We start from the raw sequence: 14,351 nt of genomic DNA on the forward strand, positions 1-14,351 counted from the left end.
CCTGAAGAGATCCCAGGAACAGACAGATATGGACAGAGAACAGATATCTGTCACAAAGCACAAGCAAGCCAAGGCCCTGGGCTGCGGTGTGAGACCAGCAATGGTAGCACAACAAAACTGATAACTTTAACCTTCATGAGGTCAAGATTTGCAGGTTGGGGAGGCCGCCAAAGGTTCCAAGCCGATGAGGGCAAGTCCTGAATCCCTGTGAGCAGGCAGTGTTACTGATGCACAGTCCTCTGCGCTGTACCACATGGTACTGTGTTGTCTTCAGGGGACGCCCGGCCCTGCTCTGTCCTTGCTGTTCTTCGCCTGGAGCAGCGGTGTTGTCTTACTTTCCCATGGAGTTCTATTTGTCTTTACAAGCCCAGATCAGGCACTTCTCCTCCCCTGTGGTTCTCAGACTCTCATACTCTCCCTCCTTCTGTTGCCTCTGCCCTTGATGACCTGGTTTTTCACCAATCATTCTGTTTACTCTTCTTTCTCCTTGAGTGCATCACAAGCATCTGGGGAATGTCATCCACATCTTTTCTTATGTTTTAGAACAGTCTTTATGACCTTGAGAAATCTTTGATCATACTAACTGTGGGATTTTTTTTTATTAGTTGCTCAAAACATTACAATGATCTTGACATAAAATTTTTCTCATTATAATTTATAAAGCTCCTGCTTAATACAGTTTGGAGTTACAGCAGGAATACTAATCTAAAAAGTAGTTTTCCCAGGGATTCCAGTGGTGTCCTGTATTTCCCCATCACAGCATTGAAACTGCACTGCACTGAAATTTCCTACTTAAGTCTTTGCATCCCCAACCACCTGTGGGCACAGGGACTACACTGATTTCACAAATGCATCCAGAGCAGCTAGCACAGGGCCTGCCATAGAGTCAACCATGAAACATGTGTGTACTAAAGTAAGATGAATTGAATTAAAGATCTCCCCAGGGAGAAAACAGTGGTTTACTCTTTAGAGTCCAGCCATTGCAATCTCTGATGTTCATTCTATTCTCCTTTGGGTCTAATATTAGTAAAAAAAAATAATAATAATAAGCAAAATAACAACATATCACCAACAACCATAATCATAACAGTCATTGTTATTTAGCATTTTCTATTTCCAAGAACTTGGCCAGGCTCTTTATGTGCATTACTATTTCAGTTCTTCCTCATAACTGCCTTGCAACATGGTTTTGTTCTTGTCTACACAAAGAATGCCCAATAAGAGGTCAGCAAGTAGGCGTCAAAGGGAGGATTAGAGCCTATGTATGTTGTGAGGAGTGTTCTTGTCATCTACAAGGGAAATTAAATAAAAGACTTTTAAATGAAATACTAGAAAAGCTTATATGCTGTTTTTCAGTAACATCACTGCATTGCTAACATGGTTTGTCTGAAGTATGCTTCTGCTCCCCCAAAGAATAATCTGTTTTTTCAGGATAGTCTTGGGCAGATAGAGTTAATTTTGCATTAGCTCCAATCAATACAAAGCTAACAATTAGAGTTCATAACAAAGACTTGTCTGACTGGTATAAACTCAGAGACTTCTCTAAGCTGTTTCATAAAAGTAAAAAACAAGGTATTGTCTTCCAAAATAGGTCCAGGCAGCTCATTATAAAATATGGACCAAAATGCCATCAAAATCCCAAATGCTGCCCATGGTGCACACGAGTTAGCTTGCATAGAACAGGAATTAGGGGATCCTTAGCTTAGCACTGGTGCATTTTCAGAGGTAGTGTAGTGGTTGACAGCCAGTCTTTAACAGTACTCCCCAGTTTCAAATCTGCCTCTGCAAATCACACAGTGCAAATTTGGTCACCTTGATCATTGATTTCAGTTGCCTCATTATGACACAGAATTTAAAAATATTCCCAACTTCTTAGGTTCTTGTAGAGATCAAGTTAGTTAATATTCATAAAGTACTAAAACAGTACCCAGCTCATAATAAATGCCATAAAGGTGTTGGGGAAAAAATTAGCTTTGCTATCCTTTCCACATCACTGTAGCTCAGCCTCCTGTCTCCATCAATACCAGAATCCTAACGACCCAATTTGGCTTTTGTCCAGTGGACTAAGTGGGTGAGTGGGCTGAAGTAGCAACAGGTCCATTTTCCTTTGAATTGCGAGGGATGGACCACCATACACTTTGTTGTTTCTTCCCATTTTCTGACCATCCAAATGCACTATTCATGTGTCAAGGGATCCAGGAATGTATTTTAACATTTTACAGCCTCTTTGTAAAGCTACCTTTTCAATTTTAGAGGAGGCAGTTTTATGACTACCTTTGATAACCATTTAACTATTAAGACCCAAACAAAGAAGAGGAATGGTCAAAGGATATCAGGTACTCACAGGCAGCTGGAGTCCCACTTCTTGAACATTATTCAAATTAGCTCCAGGACTCATAATTCTGTGTTTTCATTTATTGCAGCAGTAAAGTAAATGGTTCTTTTATCCGAATGTTATTTCCTGGCTATTAATTCAGTAGTTATTTTGGATTGTGACACTCCTCTTTGATTTAGGGATATGGCACCTTATAAATATTTAAAAGTTCAAGATTGACACTTGGAGAAATTGAGTTTGATTTGTTTTGTTAATATGTTATGGCTAGAATAATTATAGGTTTGGAAGATGTAGTCCCATTCTTTTCCTCAGAAGAACAAAGACTTTGGTGATGGAAGGCTATCCCCAAATCTTTCACAGACTCAGGATGCCCACTGTTTTAACTCTCCATCCTCTAGGATTTGCTCTTGCACCCAGGATGTATGGGTGAAAACTACCTGTACTTCTTAAAATAGCTGAAAATGGTCATTCCTGAAAGACTTGGAACTTGTTCTGCATCTACAAGTGCCAGCAAGGGTTTACAGCAGGGGTCGGTATGATCTATAGACTGGTATGATTTAACTGTGGATCAATCAACCTATTAGGGGAAAAAAGACAAGGTCAGGAAAGCTGGGTCTTGGTGAACCAGAGGTCATCCTGCATTTTTCAACCTAATGTTCTTATTTCCTTTCCATTAACATTTCATAATGAAAAAATGCCTATATTCTTTAATTTTTAAGATAATTAAGTGAATTTAGTGCCTTTGAAGGGTGGAGGATTTATAATGGCATGAGGGAATACACTATTAATAATCTACAAGACAGAGGCCACCTGGAGAGCAACAAAGCTGTCTCCATCACCATTTCTGCTCCTCAGGTGACAAACTATAAGAGGAATCGGCCTTTTGTATCAATTCAGAACCAAACTTATATCCTGAAATCAGAAAATACCTGCGTCCTTTGGAACAGGGCCTCTGTCTCTTGAGAAGTGATTTTTGGTTGAGTTTGAATTTTAATTTGAACAAATTACAACAAGAACACATCTTTCTGAGAACTCGATGTTTTCTCTATGCAAAATTTTGGAAACATGGGTGGGTTAGCCACCCTGTTTAGTCACCATGCTGTGACTAAAGACCTGACAAGATAAATTTTAAGAAATAAAAGTTTTTTGGGGGATTTATGGCTTAAAAGGTCTCAGTCCATAGACCTCCAGCTCCATTCCTAGGGGCATGAGGTACGGCAGAACATCGTGGTGGAAGAGTGTGGTAGAGGAAAGCAGCTCACATGATGATCAGAAAGCAGAGAGAGACTCTACTCAGCAGATACAAAATATATACCCCAAAGGCACACCCCCAATGCCCATCACCTTCAGCCACACACTACCTGCCTTCAGTTACCTAATTCACTGATTGGGTTAAGGCTTTCATAACCCAAATGAGTTATGAGACATCTGATATCTAAACCATAACATTGGGAGATACCTATCTAAACTATAACATTTCACTCTTGATCCCCCAAAACTCATCTCAGAATGCAAAATACATTTAGTCCATTTCCAAGAGTCCTTATAGTCTCTAACAGTTCAAGCATTGCTCAAAAGTTCAAGTCCAAAGTCTCCTCTGAGACTCAAGGCAAAATTGCACCAGGAGCTCCTGTAAAAATCAAAGGTAATTTACAAGTACCCAATATATAAAGGTACAGAGTAAACACTTCCATTCAGAAAAATAGGGGTATAGAAAGAAGGGATGGGACCAAAGCAAGACAAAAATCCATGCAACCAGCAAAACCACAGTGGTGGAGCTACACAAGCCCTTTGGCAAGAAAATCAGGATGCCATACGGATGCTGGATGTGAAGCTACAGGATCTGTTTGCCCATCTGGCAGATCCTGTAGCTTCATGTCCAGCATCTGAATGGAATCTTGATTTTCTTGCCAAAGGGCTTGTGTAGCTCCACCACTGTGGTTTTGCTGGTTGCAGACCACTCTATTGGCTTGCTTCTCCACAATTACTGTAGCTATCCTCCGCTGACCTCCCATGTTACTGGCATTTCTTAATCTTGGGGGTCTCCACTACAGCTCTGGCTTTCTCCTCACATCCCCACCCATCACCCTCTTAAGGGTTGCCCCCAGGGACTCTGACCCTGCTGCACTTTGCCTGGCCTCCCAAGCCTTCCTTTGAAATCTTGGTGGAAGCCTCCATGACCTACTAATTAAAGCATCCTGTAATCCTGCAGAACCAGTACCATGTGGTTGCTGCCAAGGTCTGCTGCCATCTCAAGCAGTAATCAAGCTTCCAGGAACCACAGCTGAAGCAGCTCTGAGTGCCTGGGTGGCTGAACATGTTGAAAAAACTTCCTAAGCACCCTGTGTAAGCACTGGTCTCTTCTCAAAGGAATTTTTTAAAACATTTATTTTTTAGTTGTAGGTAGACACAATACCTTTATTTTATTTTTATGTGGTACTGAAGATTGAACCCAGTGCATCACGCATGCTAGGTGAGCGCTCTACCTCTGAGCCTCAATCCCAGCCCACTTCTCAAAGGAATTTTTATTTTTACTCCCTTGAGCCTAAGATTGGTCCAGTCTTGCCAGCTCCTGAGATGCCCTTAAGCCATCTTTCTTATTCTCTCTGGGCAAAGTCTAACATTTCTTCAGTGTGGTAATTTCTTTAACAACTACAACTTCCTTAGCTCCAGTTTTACTGCCACCTTTCAAGTCCAAGTTTTTCGAATCTTTATGCTCTGCTTTCTGCTTCCGAATATAATAATAAACTTAGCTAAAAGCTGCCAGCAATATCCATGCCACCACCTGAATATTATACTGCTTAGAAATTTCTTCTGCCAGATTAAGAAGTCCATTGCTTTTTAAATCAGCCTTGAAGAAAGTCTCAGGACACAGACAAAGCACAGACAACTTCTTAACCATAATGTAACATGAATGGCTTTTAGTTCAGTTTCCAATAGAGTCCTCTTTCTTCTCTGAAACCTCATGGGCCCTGTCTTTTCACAGCCAGATCGCCGTTCTGGTTTTCTGAGCTCCCACCAGAAATATCCATTAATCTCTGCTTACAACAATCTAAACTTTTTCTAGCTTGCATAATTAAACTTTCCAAAAAACTTCCCACAAATTCCAAAAAGCTACAAAAGCTTCTGAATCACATGTCAGGTTAGTTACAGCAAGGACCCCAGTACTCAGTACCAATTTCTGTTTTAATTAGCCTTTTTCCTATTATACCTGAAAGACCTGACAATAAAAATTTTAGACGAAAAGTTTATTTGGGGGCTCACGGCTTCAGAGGCCTCAGTTCATAGATAGCTGACTCCAATCCTCATGGCTTGAGGTAGGCAAAACATCATGGGGGAAGAGTGTGGGAAAGGGAAGTGGTTCACATGATGATCAAAAAGCAGAGAAAGAGATACAAAATGTAGACCCTATCACCTACGTCCTGAGCAGGTGAAGGAATGAGTTTCCTTTTAGTGGGATGGGCTGGCTGAGAAATAAAAGCTAAGAAAAGTAGTATATCAAAATAACCACAGAACCCAGAAAGTAGTTTCAAAGAGAGGGTAGACACTGGCAAAGCTGACCAGATGGGTCCAGCTTCTCACAAAGAAAAAAGCGCGCATTTGCTTAATTTGTATTGAAAGACATCAAAGAGATTCTATAGAGAGTTCTTCACCAAACAGGATAGAGGTGGGGGCAGATAGACTGCTCAGTTCCTAGCGGGTCACACCCATCTCTGGTTATGCTTGAGAGCTCTTAGCAGAGCTGAGGGGGAGTTCACTTGCATTTGGTTGATCTATCCTGGTGGAACTGCCACAGAAAGTTGCCAGTACCAGATCTACCCGGTCACTGGCTACAATGCTGAAAAAGTTCCTCACACATTTCATGCATGGTTTCCCACAATACCCAAAGTCATGCCCCCAATGCCTTCCTCCTCCAGCCACAACCTACCTGCCTTCAGTTACCAACCAGTTAATCTGCATCAGGGGATTAATTTTCTGGTTGGGTTAAGACTATCATAACCTAATTATTTCATACCTGAATGTTCTTGTATGAGCTTTTAGGGGGATACCTAATATCTAACCCATAATAATGGGGAGGAATAGAGTTGTTCTGGAGCTTTCCTAAGGAAAAGAAACATGGCATCTGCTGTGGACTGTTACAACTCAGTAAGTGTGGTCATTCACAAGGAAACTCACAGGGTCACAGCCAAGAGGAAGAGATCCATGTGCTTTTAGGTTGGCTCATGCATGTAGAAAGGGGACTAAAGATCAAAGGTAGGCTTACCTCTGAGATCTTCAAGCTGACTATTTAAAGTATCATTTAATAAAGATAATTTCAGTGATGTTTAGATAAAGATAGTTCTTTTGTACCCTCCCTAAACCTTACTAAAACAGTAAAAAAAAAAGGATTTTTAAGGGCCAATTTTCAAAGCCAATGAGATTGGGATAGGGCTTAACAATGACAACATTTTGGAAATTAGAAAATAGATGGATGAATACTATGAAGGGAGAAAAGTTCAAATAGGATTATCATTAACATCCTCAGAGAGGGAAGAGAAGAAATTGCATCCATGAGACAAAATTGGGGTGCTACTAGAAAATTAAAAGGGAATATCCAGAAAACCAAAGAAAGGTTCTTAAAAAAGAAACTGTGATATTAAAAATATAAAGAGTAGGAAGAGAGGATATTTTTCAAATAATAGATCAAAAAGTAAAATAACTAAAATTTTGGAGAAAGACATAAAAAAAGAAAATGAAGAGAAAAAAGAAGAAATGAAGAAAGAGAGAGAGAGAGAGAGGAGAGAGAGCCAGTTTAAAGATCAAATAAAGAGAATTATGGAAAAAATGAGAGGGAAAAAATCATTGAGTTTATTTTTCAAATTTTTCTGGAATTAAAGGACATGGATTTCTAAAATAAAGAGCTCACAAAGTAACTAGAATTATGGATGAAAACAAACTGATATCAAGTCACATTTCATAACAATTTAGGACTCTGGAAGCAGAGAAGTTCCTACAAAAATGAAGTAGGAGAGGGAATTATTTTCAAAGTGCCAGAGCCTAGAATTGCTTCTGACTTCCAAAAGTAACATCTAAAGCTGAAAGAGCATTGCCTTTGACATTCTCATGGAATGATTTCCAACCTAGAAATCTGTGTCTATCAGTAAAATGTGACACAATATGAAAGCATTTTAGATATCAAGTTCTCACAAATTCACATACTCCACTCCTTGTCTTAGGAGCTATTAGAGGATGTGTCTCACCAAAGTGAGCAAAGAAACCAAGAAAGGGAAAGTTGTGGGATACAGACACAAAAGAGAGGGGAAGGCATTCCCAGAGGATGAAAACCACTTTAGACGTAGAAGACAGCTGGTGCACACTGGAGAGGTGCACAAAGTTCCAGGGGCAGTTTCTGCCTGAATTTGATGGGATGTCCAAAGCATCTAACATTTTAAGTTGAGACTAAGGTGCTAAGAGCCAAGTATATGATGCATGGCATTTTTGGTCGAAAGGTGACGCCAGCTAGCCATTGAGATGATATGATTATGTTAAGATTTGCATTCTTATGGATATTGGACTCCTGCTGTTCACCTAGGCCGGCTACGGGACTCCTGGAGAGTTCCCATTGGTTGGGGAAGTACAGTAGGAGGGAGTTCTGGGGGAGGAGCTCTCTCTGCGGTCTGGGAGGAGGCCGCGTGGGTGGAAAAAATCTTCCCCGGGCGGTACCGGACATTGGCGGCAGTTTCAAAAAATAAACTTTGTTCCTGCTTGAGTGGCTCGTGATTTTGTGCCCAGCCAGACTGCGGCACTAAGGTAACTAAGTTTAGGGACTAAATTAATTGTTAAGTACACAGGTAACTCATCATCCATTGAAAAAAGACAATTATTAACTCTGTAGAATTAAAAATGTGGTCACGACAAGGAAAAATAGTCATAGTAATTTGCATAACTTAGCTATAAATACCCTACATAGTCATAATAATAAAAATGCTGAATATCATCTCAACAAAGTATGCATATTAGAAATTGAAAAGCCAAAAGAGATGGATAGAAGTAGTGTAAGACAGCTTAATCTTCATTTTCAATGGTGAAAAGTTAATAATGCCTTCAACAGATAAAAATCAAAAAGTAAAATTGCAAGCACCTTATTTTGCTAAATATAGAGTTATCTAGATGACTTTTGAAAGTTGTATTTCTGTGTGTGCATGTGTGTGTGTATGTGAGAGAGAGAGAAAGAGACTTTGTAGATCTAATCTGCTCTTAAATTAGGTGTGCATTTACAACTTTGGTTAAAAATAGTTTTAAGTAAATAAATAAAGTGCTTGCATGGGGTCAGGGACTCTAAGCAAAGGCACACATATATAAAGAATATTCCATGTTTGAATTTCACAAGCCTTTTAATTTTAGGAGCTAGGCTACATGGTAACATATTAAACATATTAATGTGTTAATATTAAGCACATTAATATGTTAACATTAAAATGATTTGCTGAAAGATAAAAGGATTAAGTTTTAATGAAAATATACAGTCTTAAGAATAAAGTTTGTCTTCACATTTATATATTCATTATTCTTCCAGTGTTACTAGGAATAACCAATGTTTAGATTTTAGCTTAGAGATATAAACTCTTATGGAGGAGCATAGAATTGAGAAGGAAGGATTGATTATTTGGTTTCTGGAATGTTTAGCGTGACCAGGGTTGGATTTAATTGCTCAGCCAAAATAGTCCCAGGGCATAAATTACTCCTAGGGTAATTTATACCCAGCGAACAGACTAGGAATATGAATCCTGAATGGTCTCGAATAACCTGAAAACATAAAAATGACTCCTTTATCAAGAGTGACCCAAAGGACGTGGCAAACCCAATGAAATCAGTACAAAAATAATTTCCAAAGATTTTCTTCCCTCCCCTTTAGGTTTGTGTGGGTCAATTGATCGACAGCTGCCTAATGATGTTTTGGAAACCTTGACTAATGACCAATAGTATAATTATGTTGTGATGTTTAGATAGAATGAAGTTAAACAATATAGCAAAATTTACCCCCTCAGTGAAACATAGGTTTATGTTAATCATCCAAGTATTTCTCTTTTATCAAGACAACACATTTTGCACCAAAGATGTGCTGTCTAATCTTTTCTGCCCTCCTGAATATACAGAACACGTGTGTAACAAAGAGCATGTGCAAACTACAGGATATAAGAATACAAGAAACAAGGCAAAGTGGTATATTCCAACTCATTGTGAATAGCAGCAATTAAAATTCACAGCTGCTAGCTGCCCAGATGTTTCTTGCATTTAGTGCTTTGTAATATGCATCAGAATATATTGTATGACTGCAGTTTCAGTAAACCAGACAGTTCTGTATTCTAAATTCTGCAGACTAGATCTAGTGTATATTTTATCTTCCGATTAGCTGTCCTCCCCATCCCCCTTCATTTGCTTGGGGCATTTGCAGTTCCGAAACAAAAGACATTTACAGCTCAGAGTTTAGCTGTATCAGGGTGTAAGTATGGGTCAGGCCTGATTTATGTGGCACTCCTGATAAGCAGAGGAGGCGAGCAGGATGTGGGGTTTGAGAAAGCTAGTGAACTTGGCTTGACTTATGTCTTTTGCTTGTTTAGGCAGCCAACATCCCTCTGGTGTCAGAACTGGCCATTGATGACATTCATTTTGATGACTTTTCTCTCGATGTTGATGCCATGATCACAGCTGCCCTCCGGATGTTCATGGAGCTGGGGATGGTGCAGAAATTTAAAATCGACTACGAGGTAAGATGTCTTGAGTGATGGAAGGAGTGCACCTGGGATGCCATGTTAGTCATTGAGAACCAAAGACAAAACAGGGATGATAAGTCCTGCCCTGCACACCTCATGGGAGTATCGTGATAATCAGAGAGGGTGTTATTGGAAGGCTTTGATCATCTGTCAAGGCATTGCTTTGATGGTGGGACCATCAAAGATACTGGAGACACGTGCAAGTGCCTGACATAACCTCTCCCTCCTATTTCAGACACTGTGCAGGTGGCTTTTGACAGTGAGGAAGAATTATCGAATGGTTCTTTACCACAACTGGAGACACGCCTTCAATGTGTGCCAGCTCATGTTTGCGATGCTAACAGTAAGTGTTCAGTGATGGTGGAAGGTCACCTCTCATTCATGTAGACCACCAGGCCTTCTCTACATTTTCATTTCTCGGAAAAAAAATTGCCATGTGATTATTCTATGGCGGTCCTTACCTGTCCTGGTTGTGAGTGTATATGTTCGGCAACAGTGCTCAGCTTTAAAGCTGTAAAATCATTGACACCTCAAAATAGATGTGACCTCAAAATGTTGACTGAAGCTTCTTTTTAGTGTTCTCTGTAAACTGGTTCTTTTGCAAAAGAAACATTTGGGTTTTCAAAGCAATGGAGATGAGGAATGGAGCAAAAAGATCCTTGGGTAAAACTCTCTGGGCTGCTGGAAAGCCATCAGGAGGCGTGAACATTACCCAGAGGATCATCGAAATCCTGAGAGAAAACTTATTTGGAAGAACATCTAGAAAGCCCACAGGAGAAGGAAGGAGTGGATGCTTTGAGGGTTTAAAAGCTCACTAGGCTTATAAACCTGTGCCCCTGGGCTCTAATCTAACCCAGTGATGGTAGCTGGTCTGTTTTATGCAGATAGCTAGGGCAGCCAGCCAGAGGCAAGTCTCGGAATGAAATCTGAAAGCAAATGTTTGTGGCAAAGATCGAAACAAAATCCTCCATTCATTCCCATTTTCTGGCAAGAATTAAGGCTTGTTTTGGCCTTATTTCCACTTGCATTGTTAAACTATCATAAAGGAAAATATATTCTGGCTTAAATACATGGGTTTTACTAACCTCATACTAATATATATACCTATGTGTGCATATGTGCACGTGTGTGTGTGAATATACCTAACATGCAAAATGAGATGTGAGTTTTGGATTCTTATAAAATAAATTTTTAAAAACACTTGTATCTTTACACTCAGTTTAAAATTTAGACAAAAAATCGGGAATTCCAACTGAAATACATTTTCTTTTTCTTTTTTTTTTGGTTATGATTTTTTTCATATCTCTGTTTGTATATAAGATATGTTGACACCAAATTCAAGTCTTCATACATGTACTTTTTATAATGATGACCATCTCATTCCACTGTCCTTGCCAATCCCCTTCCTCCTCATTTTCTTTTAGTCTAAACAACAACAACAACAACAAAAAAGACTCTTTTTGCTTTTTCTTCATGAAAATTTCTGCCCTGTTCTCTGCCTATTAAAATTTTGCTCATCCTTTAAGGCATTGATCTAATGCCAGTTTTTCTGGGAAGTTTTCTGCTTTCTCCCAAAGCATCAATAATTACTTCTGTCTCTGAACTGTATCTGGTACAACGCATCTATCTTTCTACAGTGTATTTTAAGGTAACAATCTCTCATTCTCCTGTAGAATAAACTGCTTGAGAGAAGAGAGAATTTCTTATTCTTTTAACAATATTCACTTATTTTCTCAACACCTTTGTATTGAGGGCCCTGCCAGCACCTTGTACTGTCACCTGCTTGTTAAGTTTTCAACAAATACCTTGGATTCACTTGGACTCAAGTGTACACATAGCATATGAAGATGGGACCAGAATGTCTTCCTTCTCCACACAGGGCCTGTAGTTTAGGTCCTTCTCTGCTTAAGAAACAGGCAGATTGGCCTGGAAAACTGGACTGACCTCTTCCTCCTATTGGGTTCCAGTCAGAGCAGCAGTCAATCAATTGTGGACAGAAGATACTTTGCACCATGAAGTTTTATTGCTCAAGTGTCAATCTTGCTTGAAAACAAAAACACCTTCATTTTACTTTTCTTCATCAGATCTCAAGAGACAAGAAACAACTTCTGTGTGCAGAGGTTGTATGTCTGGCTCACAGAGAAATTTAACTTATTAATTGATTGTTTTGGAGAACCTATAGATATATGGAGTTGCCAAAATAAGCCAGCAGAAATCTTGTTCAGCAAAGGAAATAGGAATGCCCATGGTATTGTGAGTTAGAGATGTCAGGGACAAAGCCAAATTTTTATGACAAACATGAAAACAGTTGGGATGTGGGAATCTGGTGAGGACAGCGGGGTCAGGGTGGACATTTCAGAGTTTAAAGAAACATATACTCAGCTTTCATCAGTGAGTATTTTCATGGTATTGACAACTTGATACTTATGAAATGAAAGGAAATAGAACTCTCAGACCCTACCACTACCATGGGGATACTCAAAGCTCACAGTATTTCAGGGGTAAGGTTATGTCTGCTTAGCTGACTTGAAGAGTGTCACTGTTAGAAAAGGTTTGGGTTTTGTTTGTGTATTCATACTACTAAAAATAGAACAATTTGCTGTTAAAATTCTCTAAGGAATGTTAGGAAGATTACAAAGTAAAGAAAAAGAAAAAAATCATGGCTTTAAAAGAATACCATAGAGAATATCATTTTTTTCTCCCTTATATTGAGTTGTATAGCTGGATCTTTAAAAGTTATTATCTTATACTCATTACGTTTTGTTGAAATTCACAAAGAATTACATATAATAAGTCAAAATGTCAACTTTTTTATGTCTCTAACCCAAGCATTTTTTTCAACCTGACCATGAAATCTGGTTATTCAGACATTTTTAAATTAAGAAAATAATCAAGAAAAAAATAACAAAGCTTACTTTATCAGTGTAAATAAAAATGAATTTAAGTCACTCATCATTTATAATTTTTGAAATATGATCTCAGCCTATGGCAAAATGATTCCCCAAGTTATTTCCATGAATGGGCACTAATGCTTCAAACACTCCTGAAGATTGTTAGAGTCTTCAACTGGTTTTATATCATCAGTGATTCTATTTCTATCAAGATATCTCATATGCTATTTCCATGTGATGAATTAGAACCAAAATTTTCTTATTTATCTGGAAAGAAATATTCACCATCCAACAATCATGGGATGCACCTGGATCAAAAAGCCAGGAATGGTGTATGCACTAAATTTTCCTCTAGATGGTGCTCCAAGGCAAAGTTTCCCAGCCAGTTGCCAGAAAAGACAAAAAAAAAAAAAAAATCTTTACCAACCTTCCTTAAATGTGTGGCTTTTCTCCTTGCACAGGAGATGCTGGGGCACACTCCCCACTGGGTAATAAGCGCTTTTCTTAGAAGAAACACCGACAATGCTGGTCTGTTTAACAAGAATCTCTTATCAGGATGGGCTTGTTTGATGACAAACCTGAAAGCCTCCTGGTCCACTGGCTATTGGCATAAATAATACTGCTTTCTCCATATGACCTTGAATCCCTGGTTGTGTATTTTCATAAGCCCATTGTCTCTGGGAGTGGGAAGATGCATAGTTGTGTGCCACTGCCAAGCATATTTTGGTACCATGAACAACGGGGCAAGCAAATTGTAAATATATTTACCAGTTTCCTAACCTTTAACCCTAAAGGGATTTCACACACAGAAAATTAATGTATTGACTCAGAATTATGTTTGCAAAAGTATTCAGGTTTATGGCTAGGTAACAAAGTGGCTTTGTTTCTTTAGAAATTAAAAGGAATAAAAACAACTATTTTGTAGCACAGGCTATTTGATATAAAATGATGGACATATCTAGTTCACTGGTAACCACACCCATCACTTGTTAATTTGTTGAATGTATCTGGCCTGGATTTTTAAATTTATACAATGAAAGCTTCAATATTATTTTTTGCTTTTAAAGAGATATTTAAATAGTTAGAATTTACCAAACTTTGAATTCCTCCAAAAACCACCAGGAATGGGTAGTTCCTGTTATTATTTATAGTTAAAATGAGGAATAAAACCCTGCAGATCAATGGTCAGTATACAGATTCTATTTATAGAAATATGTAGAATAAATATCCAATCAAGCACATGCCTAAAGATGATAGATATATTTCTTTTATTCACAACATAGACCAGATATAGGGCTGTGCTTTTGTTTGTGTTCTATAAAATAAAAGGCATGAAGTGGCACTAAGGTTGCAGAGATATTTTTCAGTTTT

At 38.7% G+C, this 14,351-nt stretch overlaps 1 protein-coding gene across 1 annotated transcript in view; it reads left to right on the forward strand.

Annotated features, from left to right (window-relative positions):
- Pde11a (phosphodiesterase 11A) overlaps positions 1 to 14,351 on the forward strand; it is a 369,570-nt gene that overhangs the window by 271,478 nt on the left and 83,741 nt on the right. The window contains exons 11-12 of the mRNA XM_027946092.3: positions 9,937 to 10,083; positions 10,325 to 10,432. Coding sequence (XP_027801893.2) covers positions 9,937 to 10,083; positions 10,325 to 10,432 — 255 coding nt within the window. The remainder of the gene's footprint in view (positions 1 to 9,936; positions 10,084 to 10,324; positions 10,433 to 14,351) is intronic.

This window comes from Marmota flaviventris, chromosome 11, assembly GCF_047511675.1.
Source record: "Marmota flaviventris isolate mMarFla1 chromosome 11, mMarFla1.hap1, whole genome shotgun sequence".
In the NCBI taxonomy this organism is placed as follows: domain Eukaryota; kingdom Metazoa; phylum Chordata; class Mammalia; order Rodentia; family Sciuridae; genus Marmota; species Marmota flaviventris.